The sequence below is a fragment of the Chaetodon auriga genome, chromosome 16 (genome assembly GCF_051107435.1).
Source record: "Chaetodon auriga isolate fChaAug3 chromosome 16, fChaAug3.hap1, whole genome shotgun sequence".
Taxonomy (NCBI): domain Eukaryota; kingdom Metazoa; phylum Chordata; class Actinopteri; order Chaetodontiformes; family Chaetodontidae; genus Chaetodon; species Chaetodon auriga.
In genome coordinates, this window is record NC_135089.1 from 9,806,398 (window position 1) to 9,826,601 (window position 20,204).

Genomic DNA, 20,204 nt, shown 5'->3' on the forward strand with positions numbered 1-20,204 from the left:
AGTCTGTGTGTGTGTGTGTGTGTGTGTGTGTGTGTGTGTGGGTGGGTAGGTGAATGTATTCCTTACATTGTGGGGACTCGCCCTCCACATGGGGACAAAATGCAGGACCCATAAAGTAAATCATTAAATTTTAGGATGAAGACTGGGGTTAAGGTTAATGTTAGGGGAAGGTTAGGTAAGGGCTAGGGTTAGGCAAGTAGTGGTTTTGGTTGTGGTGAGGGTAAGTCTACAGGAAATGAATGTAAGTCCATGTAATGTCCCCATAAGTTATGTATACACAACTCTGTGTGTGTGTGTGTGTGTGTGTGTGTGTGTGTGTGTGTGTGTAAGAAGGGACATTTTGACCTGATGAGGGAGCTAAATGAAAGGTCAGGGGGTCACCAAAATCAGCAGGACTCATTTTCTGTAAGCCATGAACTTTCCAACTCGTTTTTTTTCTGTCAACGGAAGTTTGAGCAGTAGCTGCGAGGGTGGAGTGACCTCCACCTGATCTCCGTCTTCAGTCTGTGGTAACAGTGACCGTACAACACCTATTTGTCATGACAGCTTGAAAAGTTTTTCTGCGATTTGTGCTCTTCCTCTTTTTCATTTTGGAGCGCAATACGTGCCTTAAACCTGAAATAACTCATTTGGCCAGTAGGTGGCAGCAAAAAGTTCATATGGCAAACTTTTTAGCGGTTTATTCACACATCAGTCAGTTATGGAACAACATTAGCATTCATCTGGAGTCATGTTTCCAGCCCCGATGAGCGTGAGTCCACTATTCATTCTCCTTTAGCTCTGTTTTTGGTCTCCACCATCTCCTGAGGTAAATATCTGGCTCTCTAGCCATTACATGCTCCACCATGTTCACCACCTTGCAGCTAACTGTGTTTGTGTGCTGTTTGGTGCTGAGCAGGTAGTGTACAGTGGGTTTTTAAAGCTTATTCGGTGAAAACAGCTACCTGCTGCTGCTGAAATTGAGTGCAGTAAAGTCAAAGGCCAGACAGCTAAACAATGAGCCGAAACTCTCTATAAAGCATCACGTCTGTAGCCAAGGGGAGCTGCAGATTCAGGTGATAATTCCCTATAATTTCAATGCTATGAGTGACCCCTTTCACATTGTCATTTAATACGTTGTTATTATAAAAATAGCGATTATAGCCGCTCTAAAGATTTATGCTAATGATAACTCACAGATGAGAAAATACTAACGTGGGACTCGCTTAGTAATCCTCAGCCCACACTGCACAGTTATCTGCGGTTTCAATTCAGTGAGAGTGTTTATAGTGCACAGTTTCAGTAACTATTAAAACACTGTTTATAACAGATGAAAATACTGAGGAAGAATGGAGGAGGAGTGGTGAAGTGGAGAGAAGTGACATCATCCCCTTAAACTTAATAGATTCAATGTGGCGGCGATTCCCCCAGCGTAAGCTACCCAGAGCCCTCCGCCCTTCTGTGAAAGAAACATTATGCTATAGTCAAATTCTTCAGTTGTTTCTCATCCCTCACTCATGCACAAAAATAGATGGCTCTTTTGTTGGAAAGTTCACCGCTGCAACACCACCTCAGGAAACTGAGGATCTCAAGAGTTTTGGGTTTGTGGCCTCCCGTGTTGATTCTGGCTTAGAAGCCGGAGATCACAGTGAGGGCATGGTGTGTTTGATGATTAGAGCTGATGATGAATAATGAAGAGGACTGAAGAGAGACAGAGAGAGAGAGAGAGAGGACTGTGTCTGCTGTGGCTGCCTCGCTCCCTGACATCATATTTGGCCACCGACTGTCAGCTTTCTGGCTACTCTGGCGAATATTTCCACTCTTTTCCACAGTTGAGCATTTTTGCCTGGTTGCTTTTCCACAGGTCTCTGTTACTTGATTTCTGTGTAAAAACAGGGCAGGGAGAGAGAGTAAGAGCAGAGAGGGCGACGAGACAACCGATTTAATGTGCGTCTTTGTAATGACTTTCATTCATCTTATCTTTGCCTTTAGCTTTGCAGTAGGAATGCCATCAGTTAGATAAGGAAAATTCCCAAAATTGTTAGATATTTTGCAAGCCAGTATGACTCGCAATCAGAGTGGAAGTTACCAGACACAAAAGACGTAACACAGACAACAACACAGATGTTGGGCGTGGGACAGAAATGAAGACACATGCAAGGAAGTGACACATCCAAGACCAAACGAGTAGAAATATGCTTCCGTCTCTTTCCACAGTTTACCGAAGGCATCAGAGGAACAGCAGACGCCTTCTTCTGGGCAAAGCCTGCCGCCCCCTGTCCAAACAGTCAGCTTCCTTTGCACCGAGATGCTGACTGATGTGGTGGGCTCAGCTCAGATCGCAGCCTTGTCCCCGGCTCCTGGGCATATTTGAAATGACCTCACAGCATGACCATTCTGAGCTATTTCCCACACTGCAACTCTCCCTTTAGAACAGTTTTACTCACCAGTTAAGATCTGGATTATTGTATCAACATTTGGTTTTAATTTGTTGAAAGAGGGCGGATTTGTGAAAGAAGTGCAATGTAAGCAACCCCCTGTGTACATTACCCGCTATAAACGCCAAAGGGGCTTAGGAATGGCCTGAACCTCTATTCCCTAAATTACAGACTTGCAAGGCCAGGAATACTCTCTGAAGGAAGTGCCCGGCAAGGCAGAAAAAGAGGGTCTCATTGTGGGAACTGGTGGGTGCTGTGGCAGTGACCCACATCCTCTGACGCCCACCCCCTCTGCACACATCCCACATGACCTGACCACCACGTAGCTTTTCGACTATCCATCCCCTGTTGCACGTCCACCCCCTCGCCTTTACCGTCTTTGTTTTGATGTGACCCAGCCACGGCCCAGGGGTAATTCCCATCATTTTCCGTTCATCAGCGCCGCTATTCACATTTTATTGGTGACAATGTGAGACAGTGAATCAGGCTTCGCGAACTCACCTCAGGGACAGGAGGAGAACATCTGTCTGAAAGACAAAAAACCCCATTAAAGTCACACCATGGACTCTGGGGTCAAATGGTTTGAACTGCCCTCAGTGTGGTTACAACAGTTAGTCACCATGAGTGTGCTAATGGCGTCCACAGAACGTCGTCAGTGTGTCTTGAGTTGGTTATGTGACTAAATAATGCGTACAGGAACTTTCACTTTTACGTAATAGGCCCGTACTGGTAAAACAATATGTAAAGTCATTTCCTCTACAGTGCTGCTTCCAGTTCATGACTAGGATGCCTGGGGCACCACTTGAAATAGTTGATAGTGGTGTAAGTGTTTAAACTCTTCATCCCAGCACAATATGTTCACTTAAAGATTGTTGTGAAGCTGATGAAGCCAGAAGAAGTTTATTATTAACTGGAGATAAAGCAGCATTTTTTTTTCCCTGCTATATGCGAGCAAATATGCAAGCAAACTATTGTATACATCCAGTGGACATTCACCCAGCAAGTTCAATATTAACTTTCCTATAAGCTCTGTTTTGCTCCCGAGTGAAATATGTGGCTGACTTTTTAGCAACCTGAGAGATGCTAAAATGCTTTGTAAATATGAGGGGAACTGCAGAGTGTGATAATAATTCTTTGTGGGTTAATCACTACAAGTAATTTCACATTACATCATTAGTCATTTGATCCAGTGTAGATATGGAAATATATTATCAGTGCAGCTTTAAGATCCCATATTTACCACTTACATTACAGATTTTAACAGTTTGAGTTTTCCATTTTACTGTGTTTGATTTTCCTTTCGCTCTCTGTCTTCAGACTCAAGTACAGCCTCCTCCATATATTAGCACTAACTTGTCACCACGCCACCCCACCACCCCGCTTTCCTCTTAAATACAGCTGTCTTTGTCTATGAATAAACAAATGGATTCATTTGCATGACATATGACTGCATAAACCACTAGAAATTCTTGTCATGCTTGTCAGTTGGGTTGTTTGTGTGTTGTTATCACAACACTGTAATGAAAGATGAAATTGAGAAATTTCCAGAGGGAAGTGGAGTTCGACGGGTTAAATGTAATTACCTCAGTCATTCCTCCTGAAAACCACTAAACAGACTTTCAAAATACTGGGGCGACCCAAACAAAGCATGTCATGACATGAGGAGTCAATTATTTTGTGGGTAAAATGACACAATAATGAAGTCAGAGACAGATATTATTCATAGCATAAGTATATGCTGTGATGAAGTATCCGAACTTTTCCTACTTTCATTCCGGCGAATACTTCATAAATCACAGCTGCTACACTCTCTCCTGAGTCCGACTGAACCATCACATAGGTATGAGTTTGTGCAACAGTGAATCACGAGAGCATGTGTAGGAGTCATCTAAAAAAGAAATATACACAGTAATCATGTAATCATTGCCACTGATCAGTTGTCCTTTATCATGTCACGGTTTGTTGCAGCTACAGGCAACCAGACTTCTCAGAAACCCATGAGTCACTGTGTTTTATATGCTGCTGTTTATCCCACCTGCCCAGACATGCAGGCCTGCATGTTGTGTGAAGCAGGAAAGCAGGAAGACTTGAAGACAGTCTGGTGTGTGGTGAAAACACAATAGCTTGGGAAGATTCCATGATTCACAAGGAGGAAGCTGCTATCACTCTGATCAAATCATTGTAAACACAAACCCTTTCACATTCAGTGTCTTATCTGATAATGATGAATGGAGCCGACATGTTTGAAGTCTGTTTTCATTCTGCTGGGCAGAAGTGTGATAATAAATGTGAGTTTGAACCATGTTTACATGGAAAGTAGTTAATTCAGGATGATTTCAACATTGCATTGGCAACTCATGGGCAGAGAATCAAGCGTGTGAGATCAGGACAGATAAAGGAATAGTTCAACATTTGTATAAGTATAAAGCTACAGCAAGTAGCTTGTTAGCTTAGCTTGGCACAAAGACTGGAAATGGGGGGGTTATGCACCAAATTGTTTCTGGGCTGGGACCAGTTGCCAGTAAACCAGGGGACTCCAGGAAGTTACTGGTCGCACCCAAGAAATCACTTTTTTCTTTGTTTTTTGTGCAGATTAAACTAATGAAAAATGAAGTGTGTACTGAGCTTTGGAGCTGCTGGTAGGCAGATTTTGTGACCACTGATAAGAGCCAGGCTCTTCCTGTTCCCTGTTTTCAGTCTGCGTGCTAAGCTGGCTAACTGGCTGACAGCTGTAGCGTTATGTTTAACAGACAAACATAAGAGTGATACTGATCTTATCAGCTGACTGTCCAGGGGAGTGAAGCTATAGATCAGTCTGGTGATTTATTTAACTTGGACCTGTTAATACTTGTCATTTCATGTGTCTCATATCTGGATTTGTATTTTCTGTTGTTCCCGTGAAATGCTGACACACACAGTGAAGGATGTAGAAATCACTTTATTCATTTACTCAGAGATATTTAGTTCAAAAGCAGGGAAGGATACCTGTTGTGAATTAAAGCACAACTACATGACAGAATTGCAGCTAATCAACAGAGAAAAATCACAAATCACAAGGGGACAAATTGATCAGATGTGAGAAATATTGACCGTTGCTCTGCTATTGGATCAGACATACTCTGGTCTCACTACAAAGTGGTAGGTGTACTGGTCCTCAGGACAGGGATAGGTAACAACATGGGTCCCATTCATAGTGATATGAGCCAGGTTGACCTTAAAGTCCTGAACCTGACAGATGTACTTGCCTTGGCACATCAACAGGAGCTGGTTACGAAAGAGGACTTTGCTCTGCTGGCTGGTGCGGTCTTGTGTAGTCAGCCTTGCCACAGGGAGCGACTCGCACTTCAGACCTCGGTTTGAGCAGTCACGTTGGCTCTTGAAGACATTTGCCTCCCAGCGAATCTTGTTGTTCTTAAAGATTAGGCTGTTGTGGACAGGTGTGCTGAATGTCTGGCTTACGGTTGGGCTGTGTGGACTGGCAGTGGGATAAGGATAGTAGTGTCCATAGCCATAGTCATAATGAGTCCTGCGGTTGTAAGTAGTAGGATTGCGGGTTCGGACTGGATCTGATTGCTTTTCCTTCGAAGAGGCAATAGCAATGCTCCATGGCTCAGCGGTGTAGATCCTGGGCTGGTAATCATCATCTTCTTTGTTGAACTTTGGGTTGGACGGAAGATTACTGAAGAGCAAAACATTAAACTGGAATGCTTTCAACATGTTTTCACGATACATATTCATATGAGCACTGTAGAGGGAGGTGTTGGACTCCAGTTCATACAGTTTCTCAACGGGGATCATAGGGAAACGAATGAGACTCAACAGTTCAACCTGGGATTTTAAACTGGTCAAGTTGCCCTTCTCTGTGATCCAGCTCTGCACACTCTGAAGCACAAAATACTCATCTGGCACCACTAGGTCAGAGCGAACTAAAAGAGCTCCAAGGAACTCAACGGTGATGCTGGTCCAAGCAGGAGACCTGGTCAGATTTTGGTAATTCCAGGCCAAATACCGTAGACAGTTCTCCTGGAGGACCAAGTCCTCAGTCTCCTTTGCGTACCCGTAAAGGGACACCTGGGTGTGAAACAAGGGGTCCTCTGGGAGGATTTTAGAGAACAGTCGGCCTGTGTCCTCCATCAGCTGCTTCACGCCAAACTGAGAAGCCATCCAGTGGAGGCACTGTGCAGAGGAGAAGGTCACATCCATCTTGCGGGTGTAAATGTACCTATTGAGAACCAGATTGGGAAATATTTACTGGATTTTCTAAGCTGTGTTCGAGGATTTTGCTTCCCGTTTACATGCTTAAAAGCGCCTAGGTGACATTTACATGAATTCTGTAACTGAAATCAGTCATAGTTGTCTCTGTATACCTGATGAAGGAGGTGAAATGTGGTTGGCAAGTCTGGCTGATGCTGACCGTGATGCTCGTGGTCCCCTCTGAAGCATTGAAGGATGGGAAACGTGAGAGGATCATTTTGTGCGCACAAATGGAAGTCTCAACCGTCTCCGGGGTCCCATCTTCTTTTCTGTTTCCAGTCACACTCTGGACTAAGATCAGGAAGTCACAGCCAATTGCACTGTCAAAGATTTGACCGAGGTCATCAGACAGACCGATGCTGTGGTCCAGCGAGTGTGTAGAATCAGCCATGGTCTCTGTTGTGTCTGAAATCACAAATCACCTGGAATGAACATTTGATAGAAAATGAGCATGAAGAGTGAGCAGTGATTGGATTATGTGTTGAGTGTAAATAGGTCTTTGTCTTGTAAGACATACTGGTTGTTTCACAGATAACTCCAACATCCTCTTTGTGGGAACAGTCAGTTACACCCCAGTTTTTGAAATCACAAGCAGACAGCTGGTTCTCTGTGCCTTTACAACTCATATCATCCAGCCAAACAGGTCCAGATGCTAGGAGATAAAAGGAAAGGGAATACATGTTTGAATTGTTGTGGCACTATCATATTAGACAGTCACCTTTTTGATGGCTAAATTTCTATTTTTCGTATGTGGAAAGCTCAAATCCCCAACTCATTACAATCATTTCACTGCCCTCTGGTGGGGGATAAATGGAAGTAGAGGGCACCTTCTCCGTAGTCCTTCCCAAAAACAACGGATTTGGCTCCAGGGAAGTGGAGCTGACGACACACCACCTGGGCCTCAGCCATGTCCCAGCCGTCATCACACACTGTTCCCCATTTCCCTTCATGATATACTTCCACACGGCCCTCTGAAAAACTCCGAGCACCAAACAGCCTCACTTCACCCTCCTTTGGCCCAGGCTTTCCTGGACACAAACAGGGGCGTAGGACATTAACCACGGCCATGACAGCAGGGAGGTTATGCAAACATTCAGTTAATCTGCACACTGTACTGAATGCGCATGGTCGTCAGATATTGCGCAAAAGCACATGATATAGACATAGCAGAGTTTACAGTTCTATATGGAAGAGTATAACTGTATTGAGACTGAAATTGTAAGAATTTTCTAAATGAGATATGCTTCGGGTGACTCACTGAACAGGTTAAATTTGAGAGCACTTCCACAGTCATGGAGAAGCAGCAGAAGCCACAGAACGCGTAGATTTCGATGTGTGAGCATTTCCGACTCTGACACAGAGAGAGAAGAAGCAATGTGAGCAACACGCAACTTCTACTTAACAATTTAACATTGTATCCTGAATGATTTTGAGCACCAAGAGCAGAACTGTGGTGTTGTTTTTAATGTTTTTGCATATAAATCAATACATGTACTGCAGGAGAGTATAAAACCACTGAAGCTTTTGCACACACTTTAACACGCCCTCATTACGATGGAATGCGATTCTTTTTAATAACTACGCAAACTGAAGCTGACTACACTAAAACTGTGCAGTGATTATCAAAGGTCAAACTTCGAAGATACATATCATGAAACCACATTACCGTTAGGTTGGAAAGTGCTGTCGTCCTCAAATGTGCTTCACGTCTGTGACACGAATCCTTTGTGAACGTATAGGTTCACTTCTCCTCTCTGGACGCTTTCCCAAAGTTTCGTTTGACAGTAAAAGCAGTAAATCAGGGTATTGCGCAATAGTCTTTGCTCCACTGCAACTTGTTTGAGAACAAGGTCTAATTTCTGTTTAAATAGTTTTGTGGAGACGCCCATTATATCATATAATGAATGGCATGACTCAGAAAATAGGAATCAGGGTTTTACTCATCCCACCAAAAACATTACATACAATGTAATCAGTTTTTCAGCAAAATGTCCTTCAAATAATGTACTTGGTGAAGAATAAAAACAGGCCTTGAGTTATTCCATTGAAAATAATGTGTTTGGTGTGTACAGAATGACGTTGTTTAACATGGAGTAAAGGGGGAAAAGCCTTTGACTTTTGAGAGTGTACAGTATGTGCATGAAGATGTATGCTATAGGAAAAAAAGTCACAGTCTGATAAATCAATCTTTTACGTACATTCATTATAAGAAAGGCTACAGTGCTGTTGAGAGCCACTTTTGGCCATGGAAGGAGATGATCCACCACAGGACATGCTGGCATTTTCTGTTTTGACTGGCATGTTCTCAAAACCCAAAACAGGACCACGTTTTTCAGCGTCAGCGCACAGTTGTTCAATTCAAGCTGAAAATGGTCCTTTAAGGGTTGGAGCTGTGTCTTTCGCAAAGTCAATGAGGAAACAACAAGTACAGTTTCTTCAACTGCGACGGGATTGTAAACAAAATAGAACAGTGCAGTGGCCTCAAGAGCGAGTCTCTCAGTCTATATGAACTCCAAGCCTTCATATTTCACATCCCCAATCTTGGTTTCAGGTAACAGGATGCGCCCGTCAAGCGTGAAGGCCATGATGTACGTAGCGATCTTTCCCGCGTCTTCCTCTGACTTGAGAGCCAGAATGATCTGGTCGTCCGTGTTGGGGACAAACTTGAAGGAGGAGAAACCGTGAGTGGGGTTAAGAGGACCCACTCGACTCACAATGACGTCTCTGAAATCTGGCGAGCAGCTAAGGGCGAGGTTTGTGCCACGACGCTCATCTGCCGTCTCCTCATAGCGCTGCTTGCTGGCGCGGCGAGGGAGGAAAAACCAGCGCTGCAGGGTGTCGCTCCAGGCTGCTGATTCATGGATAAGATACCCTGCGGAGAGGAATGCAGTGAAGAGTGAGCACAGAGCAAGAAATGGAAGCCATCGTGAGCGAGACCAGATTGGAATCCTTACCTGGAGGCTCTATCCCTGCAGCGGACTTCAGAGATTTGTAATTGGGAACCCAGTTCTCATGTTGTACATCCCCTCTGAAGCCCACTACTTTCACCCACTCCGGGTTGTTGTTGACGAACTCGCCTTCAGTGGTGGTCCACTCCTTCCCCAGACCGCCGACGTACAAGTGCTTGTCCTTCACTGCCATCCACTCAGCTTTGAACCCTAGCAGGAGAAAATAGATAAGCACTTCACTAAAATTAATTAAACACATACTTAGAATAGAAAAGTGGGGCTTATTTGGTCTCGGAGGGCCTAAAACAGGCTTAAATATCTAGAACTAAGCCACAGACATTGTCGTGAACTGTTTTTAATGTGGACTGTGACCTGGTCTGTGTATTTGTTTTACTTACTGCTTTTCTGTCTGTTTTTAATGTTGTCGATTCTTTTTGTTTTGTTGAATTTCGGAAGGCCAAATAAAGATATGCCTAAATGAAGCCATGTGAAAAGATGCTACGGTGATAACAACTCTGAAATGAGAGAGACCTGAAATGTGACAAGGAACTCCAACCAGAGTTTGTGGTGGTGTCACAAGCCTCAAAGATTGGAGCCACTAGTTCAAAATGCAGTGGGATAAAAAGTAGCATAAGTAGGAAATAGTCAAGTCAAACACTGAATTACAGCATTTATAAGAGCAGGCTAATGCCCACCTTTGGCGACATTGCCGTCTCCATCCGGTAAGATGACCCAGGGCACAGCCACATCGCCATCAATGTGGTAGACAATGCCTGTTCTGTCATCGACGCTGTAGAGCTTCCCATTGAACACCACCAGCTCAGACAGCTCCATACCCCTGCCCTTCTCCGACAGGTGGCTTTCCAGCACCACCTTGTCTGCATCCCATTCGACCACCACCTTGTCACCACTTTGGGACACTAACAGGTGCCCCCGCCGCATGTAGCTCACCCACGTCAGCTTCTTGTCACTTCGAGAGCTTGTGTCCAGGTCGGCAATGACCCCAATGCGGTAACGGGTGCCCTGCGCCGTGTGCTCGGGCGGACTGAGGGGGTAGGTGTCGTTGTAGCCGGAATCGGACTGCTGGGCGTCACTGTGACCGGTTTTCCAGCTGTGCGAGCCGTAAGAGCGGGCACGCAACCCCGAGTTCAAGTGCATGAAGAGCAACAGAAGCAAGGCCAGGGAGACGGCCACCACCACGATGGGCTTCCACTTAAGGCGGAAACGAGGATCAGTGGCATTGGCCATGGAAGCCAACATTGGGAGGCCTCCTACAGAGATACGCAGATTGTTCATTGGCTCATTCTGCTCCAGTCGAGTGAAGCCTGGGGGAGCAGGCATGGAGGACGGAGGCCCAGAGTGACCTGAAGAAACACAGAGACAGACAGTTAGTCCACTTGTTCAAGAAAAAAGAGAAAGGTTCGCTCATTTATTACCAGACTGACGGTTGATTATGTGATGCGTTACAGTTTCTGCTAGTCTACAATATCTTATATTTAAGATCCCATCATCATTACCCTCCGCCTGATTTAACAACATAGATGAGGGAGGTGAGTGTGGAGGCTAACTGTCCTCTTCCATTCCTTCAGGACTTGTATCTGCTCCCACTTTTCCTTCCAGTCAGTCTCAATGAGTCTATTAAGCCTAATGCTTTTCTAGTAGCTTCTCTGTGATCTCTCTCCAGATGTTTTCATGTGGGTCTTTGTCCTCCTGGAGATTCTCCTCTCGTCTGTCTCTCACTCTCTCCCTCCATTGTGCGCATGTTGTCCTTGTCTCCCTCTGTGTGTGTGTGTTTATTCTTTTCTCCCATCTGTGTGACTGGTGTTATTACAGGAGGTCACGTGGATCAGATCCTCTGAGGTCCTGGTCTGTTCGGTGACGCCTGGAAGTTGCGCAACGTTTTCCTGGATCCATATTGTTTGTACATGTTTAGAATCTATCTATAAGTTTTTCCTTATTTGAATCGAAGCTTGAAGGTGCTCTGTGCTGTACATATTCTAACACCCCTCAATGCATCTGTACTGCCCTCACATATCCCATTTCACTTCTTAATACGTCACATATCTGAAGCTAAAGATACTCTAACTTACTTTTCACTGTGATTTTAAAGTGAGAATACGCAACTTTGGCTGAACAGCAGCCTCTGTCGCTTCAAGTGACGAAATAATGGTAAATATTAAAGCATGGCAGAAAAGCAAAAGTGGATAAGTCAGCAAACTGGCTTAATATTATCCCGCTAAAGTGAGCCAACAGTCACTAACATTTAGCAAACAAAACTACTGGTCATACCAGACCAAGTAAGGCTGTAGCAGCAAAATGTCTGAGTGTATTAAACTGAGCCATGGTGTGTTTTATTCTTTATGAATTCCACTTTTCATTTGAGAAAAGGAAGAACGTGTTATTTCTTCTTTCAAACGAGCCATAGTCTCACTTTAACATGGTACTTTCAGGTTATACTGAGTCATTTTTATCAGGAACGAGCCACAGTAAGGCTGGAATGTAAAGCGACACCGTTACACCTGCTGTTACACCTGCTTTGCTCTGTTGGCAAATCTCAAAACAAAAAAGGCTGAAATGTTTCTTAACCCTGTGATACACTTAAATTAAAAAGTATGTATAATTAGGAAGCGACTTGGATCAATCTGTAAAAGACAAGTACACCAAATGGAAAATTTGCAAATCTTTGAACAATGGAAGTCAATGGAAGTCAAATATTTGAACAATCTGAAGACAAACAAGTTTCTGACAAACACTAAATTGACATTTAGACAACAAAACACTAAAACTCTAATCCTACCCACATACTCTCCATAAGTAAAATCAGTCCGGCTCAGGATCAAATCATCAGTCCTGATGGCAGATCATTCGATTCAGCTGATATTTTATGTATTAATATTATTTCGCAGTCAGAACCTGCTGGTTTAAACATTCAATGACAAGAAGCAGGAAGTTGCCCAGCTTAAGGTTGGGTGAAAATCTGTGGCTACCCTGCCAACGTGGAGACTGGGAGGAGCTCATTCAGTGCTGATATAAGGTCAGTGGCTGTGAACAGGTAAATCAGGAAATACAGACCAGCCAGCTAACGTAGCGATCCACTACCAGCAAATGAATCAGCGACCATCTGGGTAACCTAATAACTCAAAATTCCAGCTTCTCAAATGATGCACTGATTAGTTGATCAATAGAAACTTACTAAGCAACTACTTTGAAGCATTTTCAAGCAAAAACGTCAAAAATAGGCTTGTTTTCTTTGCCTTATAGTACCGTATAGTGAATATCTTTGAGTTCTGGACTGTTGCTCAAACAAAACAAGACATTTGAAGACTTTGAGAGACATTTTTCTGTTTCTTAGCATTTAATAAACCCAATGATTAGTCAATTAACCAAGAAAGTAATGTGAAGATTAATTGATGAAGGAAATAATCATTAGTTGCAGCCTTTGTTCAGTTAAACAAATTAATTTTCATTTAACTGAACTGGTAATGAGCAAGGTACGATGCTAATAACTTTATTTATGTAGCACCTTTCAAGAGCAGATCATCACAAAACAACTAAGGTACCTGACATAGAGAGGACATAGTAAATTACACAAAGGCAAGTCTAAGCAGGCGCGTTCTGCTTTTTAAAGGCGTCTACAGAGGTGCTGCAGACACTTCAGTTCACCACCTGAAATATTTCACAAGCCTAAAATACAGGATTGCATGATGTGGCAAGCAGAGCGCAAAAACTGTATCCCTACACAAACTAATGCGACCTGATCCGTCTGCTGTTCCCTACACTTGAAGGATCACCACCAGGCTCCACAGAGCAGAAAATGTGTGCTATCTACTCCCAACCAAATTCCAGGGACCTCTAAACTTGGCCTCAGGAGCGTCACACTCTGTGGCCTAAACGTGGCTGCATTTCTCTGAGAGGAGCGCAGGAGCTGAAAGCCTCTTTCATAAGAGGGCCCCCAGCCAAACAGCAGCCCATTATGGCAGCAACATCAGGGCCATAATGATGAAAACTACCCTCTCTGAAATGTCACCAACAAATGCAGCACATTCTGACTTTGCCCAAATAATCGAACAATCTTACCTCTTCGTCTTCTCCTGCCAGAACGCGGACCCTGTGACATGTTTACCTCACAGTCCTTCAAAGCAAACCTCCACAATCACTCCTGAGCTCATTCTGATCACAGATTATTTGCAGTGCAACCATGACTAGGGCTTGTTACAGCGCTGGTGAACTTTAACTACACTTCAAGGATTACAGATGCAGTCCAAAGGGGCAAACCTTGCAGGGCCAACACCATTCATTAAGTTATCATTCATCGCAGCGGCCTTTGAATGGCCAGGTGACAGAGCACAGCAACTCTACCTGCACAAAGGGGGAAAAGCCGTAAAACTCTCACAGGCTTAACAGAAGTTAAAAACAAACCTGCGCCCTTTAAAAGAATTTGAATGCTGCAGAATGGAGGTGTTTCTGTGACTGGACCGAGGCCAGAGATTACAACAGCAGAGCAGTGGCTCTGCTAACAGGGAAGTTATGGGAATCTGTCAAAGACTGATATCTCTCCTTCTGGGCTCGAGTTTCAAAAAAGTTTCAAGGAGTCCGGGAGGTGACTTATTAATCGACAAGTAACTTCTGAGCTTCTCAAAATGCTCCTCAAAGGTTTCAAATAGTTTAAACTGTTGTGCAATGAAAGGACATACAATGCAGGGTTGGGCGACATGACGATGCATACTGGGACGTCTATGGTGTGTACAAAGGTTGGTGGGCAATAGTGCAAATCAGTGAGCAAAATACAGGCTTATTTGATTTGCAGGATTCTTGCATTTCCGTTTGATAAAGGAAATGCAAGAACAGACACTCCATGTGAGTAATTTTATCTTTAAATGTTGTTCAACTTAGTTTCCAAAAGGTTTGATTATCACTAGATTTACATAAATATTGCAGTCTAAATGTACAATATTGGATTTTATGCATATCACCAACTGCATTTGCTTGATAAAATCCCAGACTTTGATCAAGAAAATAGTGAAAAATTAGCATCAAAACTTCCCAAAATCCAAAGTGACATCAGCAAAACATGTGCTTTCATCCAACCACCAGTGCGAAATGAAGGGATATTCAATTTATAATGACGTGCAACGGAGAAAAGTAGGAACTAAAGATTTCTTTTAAGCATTCTTGCTTGAAAACTGATTTGACTGATGATCAAAACTGTAGCCAAATCATTTTCTGTTTAGCCACTCATACATGTACAGCACACTACAAAGAGCTATCAGTAACAGTACCTCCCTGACGGTACAGGCCGCTGTCTAACGCCTGCTTCAGTTTTCAGCCCGAGCGGCTTGATAAGCCCCTAACAAACATAAAGCTGCTGCCAAAGCCATGAGAAAATGTGAGTGCCATAAAGGATGACATCTGGGGTGGTGGGCTTCAAAGGAGACAGATCAAGGAGCCACAGAGTGTGTGTGAGGCCCATAAATACTTCACTTATTGCTGTGAGGCAGACTTTCAGACTTCTGCAGGTCTAAGGGGCCACCCAAACAGATATTGATTGATTTTATACGGTTTTATCCAACTAGAGGATCCTGTGTGATAAACGGATCCACAACAGTGATGTTTATGGATTTCCCATTTAGTTGCAGACCACTTGGACCATCTGAAGAGGCCCTGAAGTGGTCCTGGGACCTCCACAGTTTCTTAATCCACTGAAGCTCTGAGCTCCAACAGCTTCTTAAACCATACACATCATTACAAAACGGCTTGTTTGCACATTTAGTTAAGGACACGTCCCATCTGCATGTGCGTGTGTGTGTGTGTGTGTGTGTGTGTGTGTGTCTGTGTGTGTGTGTGTGTGTCTGTGTGTCTGTGTGTTAGCTCATGTCCTGTTCTGCCAGCAGCGCAGAGGTTAACACAGATGCCACCACAAATCGATGAGGCGACCGGTAACGTTCGTGCTCTCGCGGCGCCTCGCATCGCCTCGTACTCACCGCAGACGTCAGGTCTTCGTCTCTCAGTCCGCTGCTGGCTGGAGCTCAGATGTCATTATTGTGCTCCTTCCTTCTTCGGCTCCTTCTCCTCCGTTACCCGTTCACCAGCCAGCCTATCATTACTTCCTGTATGTACTGATGACGACAGCGTCGCGCACCGCGTGCGCGCCGTGGATGGAGGAGAGTTTGTCGAACGGTGCCTTCACGTACGGTCGGATATTTGACACCTGCAACTGTTGGCGTGACACGGAACATTCGTGTCATTCATTGAGTTCTTCTATTTTGAAGTAGGCAAGCTGCACAGTAAGGATAAATATATAGATTTTTTTCTTCCCACAATAAAAACAGTTCGTAAATAACGTTTGAACTTTTCTGCACAAGATAACGTTTGCAATAAACCTTTTTTTTTTTTTTTTTAAGTGTTTTTCTTTCATTTTTTTTTTAAACAAAATTTCAACAAAATGCATTTGGTGCGATAAGAAACTTAAAATCAGTTAATCTACGCCCAGAATCTATAGAGGGGCTTTAACTTAGCAAGTGGTTAATTTTGAATTCATGTATTATGTTACCATGAAGAGAAAATGCTCCAACATTTAAGTCTCAATCAATTATCACAGTTATTAGTGTCAGGCAGAACTGGCAGTTATTGTTTCAACCTCCTTCTTCCTTTTCCTTTTCCTCTTTCCATTTCCCCTTCTGAGAAATATATGCATTACAAGAAATTTGCAAAGCTTTGTATATTTTCCACCAAACTGCCTCTGAAGAGTGAAACTGATTCTACAGTTTTTAATGTGAAAAACGGTTTTCAAAACCTCACTAAATCTTTTGCTGAAAAGTAACTGAAGAACGTTTCATTCAACATTAAGGTGAATATTTTTCCCTTTTTAGTATGATTCGTCACTTTTCCTGACTCACATCCTCACACCGACTGTGTGAACTCTCAGTAACTCAGATGCAATTCATTTAAATTCAATCTAATGTGATTATGTCATATAATCTTTGTTTAGTTCTTCTGCAAAGCACGCATATGTCTGATCTTTACGTCATTACGGTGCAGTCTCTGCAGTTCCTCCGCATTCACTGCTCAAATATTTGCCGAAGGAGCAGAGCCTGCAGATTCCGGCTCGTTCTTAAGAAGAGGACACAAATTAGAGGCTGAACCACAGGTTCAAAACAGTTTTTATTTGGCAAACCCTGTGTGATACAGAATACTGTATGAGGCACTTTAATGGGGAATTATTGTAAGGCCACTGAATGCAACTGCGAAACTCCAAGTCATGTGAAAGTACATTGTGAGAAAAGCAAGAGGAGAAAGCAAAGAAGAAAACAATTACAGTTTGATTGTCTTGTATCTGGACTGCAAGGATTAAGATAAGAAATATATCAATTTATCCCAACATCACTCCATTCCTGAACTCAAATTATGGCTGTAACATCTGCGTTTTTTGAAAATTGAACTCACAAAAGGCACATTACACTTCTACAGAGGTAGCTGATACAAACGGTTTGGCTACCTCAAAAAAAAAAGAAAAGAAAAGAAACACTAAACAAAACTGCAGCAGAGGTGGATTTAAAAGATTAAAATGAACAAATCAAATCAGACACTGACAATTAACTGCCCCAAAGAAATTAACTGTTTTTCAGTGCGGACAACAGCCATGTTTCAGTGGTTGATTATATAAAAAAAGAAAGAAGACCATTACAGTAGTTAGAGAGGGAACATTTTCGATGCACCCACTGAATAAATAATATGGGTTCGTTTTGTGGTCAAATGACAATCTGTAGTGAACTGTATCACTACATTTAAGCTGTTGAACTGCTGAATGTGAATCTGAGTGATGAAAATATACTTATATGTCCTAAACAGTAACATATTCATAAAAAATATAACAAAAGAAGCACTGAAATAACTTTGTTTTGGTACGAAGACAATAAAGTCATCCTCTGTCTCACCAACACAATCTCCTGACAAAAAGAAAAAATTACATTTCACCTGCTGTGCAAACATCCACCAAACAACTTACAACCAGGAAAAGAATTTAAAAACATCATCAGTGCACCCATAAATGTACAAACACGTCCTGCAGGAGGAAAATGAGAGTGCAGAAAACCATTGGCACACATCTGTATTTAAAAAGAAAACTCCCCTGTTGGATTCGCGTGTTTGATTGTCAGTCCTTCAGTAAGATGGAGGCTGGTACTCTCCTGGTTGGTCCTGGCGGTTGGGGTAAGGCGACTGCTGGTAGCCCGTGGGGCCGCCGGCAAACTGAGCGGGCGGGTATGGGGTGTTGTGGTCATTGGCTGGGTCTCTGTACTCCTGCTCGAACTCGCTGACGCCTTGGCGATATCGTCCGTACGCAAAGTAGGACAGGAGAGCCTGTTGAGAGAAGCCTGAATCAGTAAGTGGAGCTTTTACGCACCTTTTTGGCAATTTTTCAGCCACCTGACTTGCAAGTTATCATGTGATTTTGTTAGTCAAATGCTGGTTACAAGCGGAGGTGATAAGGGGCTCACCCAGCTGATGATTGAGAAGAAGGAGAAGGCCACAACAGCCCGGGCAGCATCGGCAACACTAGATTTTTCAGTTTTGGACCACTGGTTGGCCAGGAGGCAGAAGCAGACGAACCACAGGAACGTCCACGCCGCTGTCCCATACACAAAATATCAATACAGAGAAATAAATCAGGATGAAAGTCAAAAATGAGAACAGCACTAATTTCTACTGGGCTACGCTTCCTGTTTTCATGCACAGTTCCTTTTTTCGAGTATGAGCACTCCACAGTGAAACCTGACTCTCACCTGAGAAGACCAGATCTCCCATAACAATGAATTTCCTCTCCTTGGCATTGCTGATCTGTGGGAAGTAGGCGTCCAGTATGAGGAAGACAACACAAGCCAAGAAGGCCAGGACTCCGATTCCGACCCCGTAGCTGCAGGCGCTGTCGTTTCCGTTGAACATGCATTTGGTTTCGGCTTCGGTCGATGGATTAGTGTAGCCTTCTGCTGTGATGGTTGCAAAGACCACGATGGAGAATAACTGCAAAAAAAAAAAAAAAGGGGGACACGCAGGGTTAATGCCCTGGGGTGGTGGGGAGGGTGAGAAAAATGCATGTTGGGACCGTGTGATTCTTATCACATGATTCACATTAGGATAAAAAGCTTTCACCATTTAAGAATATCATCCAAACTCAAGTTAAAAACAGCTGTTGAGACACTTCAGACAAGTGAAGCTGAGCAGACGACACTGGAAAAGTTTCAATTCCTGATCTATTTGAACACTGTAAATAAGGCAGAAAATTATTAGATAAATTATTGATATAAAGTTAAACCAAGCAAATATGATCTGATTCCAGCTTTTAAGATGTGAAAGGTTGCTGCTTCTCTGTGTTTTTGAATTGAATAAGAAAATTGTGTTTGTGTTTTGAACAAGTAATCTCACAAACTAAGAGGATGCCACCTTATTTTTTAATGTTTCAAAGACCACACAAATATCTCACCAATCCTGCCATCCCTGTACTGGCTTCCTGCTGCTTTTAGAACTGATTACACAATATTATGGATTACATTTCTGACATTTTAGCGCTTTGTACCATCCCAACTGACTCTAACCGGCCTGTAACAAGCGTTTGAAAACAGCCCTGCAGAGTCGTGCAGCGCAACAGATGACGCCGCGGAAGTTTCAATTCCTGCTCTTTCCTCGTACTGTAAACCCTCCAGAAAAAAAGAGCCGCATCCTCTGTGAATTTAAACTCTTCCATGTCCACTTTTCACAACAGAGTGACCAACAGAAATGTCAAACAAATGGCCCATCGTCCGGTGGGAAACTGGCAGTCAGTGCGGTGACACAGCACTGGACATGCTAGCTAACGTTAGCTAATATCAACAAGTGCTAAGGAAAACATCTATTTTTCAGTTCACGTAACACTTCTTTAAGAATTCAAGCAAACACACAGTTCATGTCCAGTGACAGCAGCTCAGAAAGCCAACAAGCTGTATACTTGGCTCATTTGTGTCGACCCTGGCAGCTCACATCTGTTAACATAAAATCAGTGATGTGACAGCTGGCTAACTTGGACGCTAACAGCTCCGTGTAACGTCAGTCACTCACCCAGCTCAGGCAGCGCAAAATGGTCTGAGGCTGTTTTACAAAACTCCCCAAATCGAAAGCACCACCGGCCAAAGAGGCCCCGTAAGCACTGCTCTGCATTTTTTCACCTTGCCGACTAATTCAAAGACGAGCTGGAGAAGCCCCTCTGTCAAAGTTGGGACGGTTTCGTTTTATCAAGCAACTTCCTGAAAACTTTTCAAAGTCCGCCCCTGATCTGATGCGTTCATGTCTGCTCGAAAATTGCGTAACCCAGTTACATTGAGGGTAACGTCGTGATGTACGTATTGCGTTTACCCGGATATATTAGGTAAGACTCTAAAACGAAGCGTTTAAATGGAAAAATGATAACGCCTAAAGCTGTGAGTAAAACGTTCCCAATAAGTACTGCCAATTGCAGTACAGTTTACGAGGTGCAAAAGTTCATATTGTTTGATAATACATTATATTGAGTTCAGTTCAACTGGTTTGAGTTAACTTTATTGGCATTACAACAAAG

The 20,204-nt window shown here is 43.3% G+C and overlaps 3 protein-coding genes across 8 annotated transcripts; all 3 read right to left on the reverse strand.

Moving 5' to 3' along the window:
• Window positions 1-5,338: 5,338 nt before the first annotated feature.
• lgals3bp.1 (galectin 3 binding protein, tandem duplicate 1) lies at window positions 5,339-8,482 on the reverse strand. The gene is made up of 6 exons (XM_076753418.1): window positions 8,338-8,482; window positions 7,930-8,022; window positions 7,499-7,699; window positions 7,189-7,323; window positions 6,785-7,076; window positions 5,339-6,639 (listed from the first exon to the last, which is right to left on the reverse strand). Exons 2-6 carry the CDS (start codon window positions 8,012-8,014, stop codon window positions 5,526-5,528), a joined length of 1,827 nt encoding a protein of 608 aa, XP_076609533.1. The 5' UTR covers window positions 8,015-8,022; window positions 8,338-8,482; the 3' UTR covers window positions 5,339-5,525.
• A 111-nt stretch (window positions 8,483-8,593) lies between these two features.
• Window positions 8,594-15,740, reverse strand: cant1a (calcium activated nucleotidase 1a). Of its 6 annotated transcripts, XM_076753420.1 has the most exons (5): window positions 12,417-12,526; window positions 11,137-11,523; window positions 10,315-10,983; window positions 9,626-9,829; window positions 8,594-9,543 (listed from the first exon to the last, which is right to left on the reverse strand). In XM_076753420.1, the coding sequence occupies exons 2-5, from the start codon at window positions 11,156-11,158 to the stop codon at window positions 9,173-9,175; spliced, it is 1,266 nt and encodes a 421-aa protein (XP_076609535.1). In that variant the 5' UTR covers window positions 11,159-11,523; window positions 12,417-12,526; the 3' UTR covers window positions 8,594-9,172. The 6 variants fall into 6 exon arrangements, with proteins under 6 accessions (XP_076609535.1, XP_076609538.1, XP_076609536.1 ...); XM_076753423.1 differs by lacking the exons at window positions 11,137-11,523; window positions 12,417-12,526 and adding an exon at window positions 15,601-15,740; XM_076753421.1 differs by lacking the exon at window positions 11,137-11,523 and having other exon boundaries at window positions 12,425-12,526.
• Window positions 15,741-16,761: 1,021 nt separating this feature from the next.
• Window positions 16,762-19,906, reverse strand: syngr2a (synaptogyrin 2a). The gene is made up of 4 exons (XM_076753691.1): window positions 19,709-19,906; window positions 18,400-18,637; window positions 18,115-18,245; window positions 16,762-17,977 (listed from the first exon to the last, which is right to left on the reverse strand). Exons 1-4 carry the CDS (start codon window positions 19,805-19,807, stop codon window positions 17,780-17,782), a joined length of 666 nt encoding a protein of 221 aa, XP_076609806.1. The 5' UTR covers window positions 19,808-19,906; the 3' UTR covers window positions 16,762-17,779.
• Between the last annotated feature and the right edge of the window lie 298 nt (window positions 19,907-20,204).

What these genes read in the sequence shown, in the direction of transcription:
- lgals3bp.1 (XM_076753418.1), bottom strand. Translation starts at nt 8,014, where the DNA reads ATGCTCACACATCGAAATCTACGCGTTCTGTGGCTTCTGCTGCTTCTC. An exon ending in TCTCAAATTTAACCTGTTCA is followed by an intron (nt 7,700 to 7,929) that starts GTGAGTCACCCG and finishes GTTTGTGTCCAG; the next exon opens with GAAAGCCTGGGCCAAAGGAG. An exon ending in AGTTATCTGTGAAACAACCA is followed by an intron (nt 7,077 to 7,188) that starts GTATGTCTTACA and finishes TTGTGATTTCAG; the next exon opens with ACACAACAGAGACCATGGCT.
- cant1a (XM_076753420.1), bottom strand. Translation starts at nt 11,158, where the DNA reads ATGTTGTTAAATCAGGCGGAGG. An exon ending in AGACGGCAATGTCGCCAAAG is followed by an intron (nt 9,830 to 10,314) that starts GTGGGCATTAGC and finishes TTCTCCTGCTAG; the next exon opens with GGTTCAAAGCTGAGTGGATG. An exon ending in TGCAGGGATAGAGCCTCCAG is followed by an intron (nt 9,544 to 9,625) that starts GTAAGGATTCCA and finishes TCCTCTCCGCAG; the next exon opens with GGTATCTTATCCATGAATCA.
- syngr2a (XM_076753691.1), bottom strand. Translation starts at nt 19,807, where the DNA reads ATGCAGAGCAGTGCTTACGGGGCCTCTTTGGCCGGTGGTGCTTTCGAT. An exon ending in TTTTGCGCTGCCTGAGCTGG is followed by an intron (nt 18,638 to 19,708) that starts GTGAGTGACTGA and finishes TTTTTTTTGCAG; the next exon opens with TTATTCTCCATCGTGGTCTT. An exon ending in TCTTCTCAATCATCAGCTGG is followed by an intron (nt 17,978 to 18,114) that starts GTGAGCCCCTTA and finishes TTCTCTCAACAG; the next exon opens with GCTCTCCTGTCCTACTTTGC.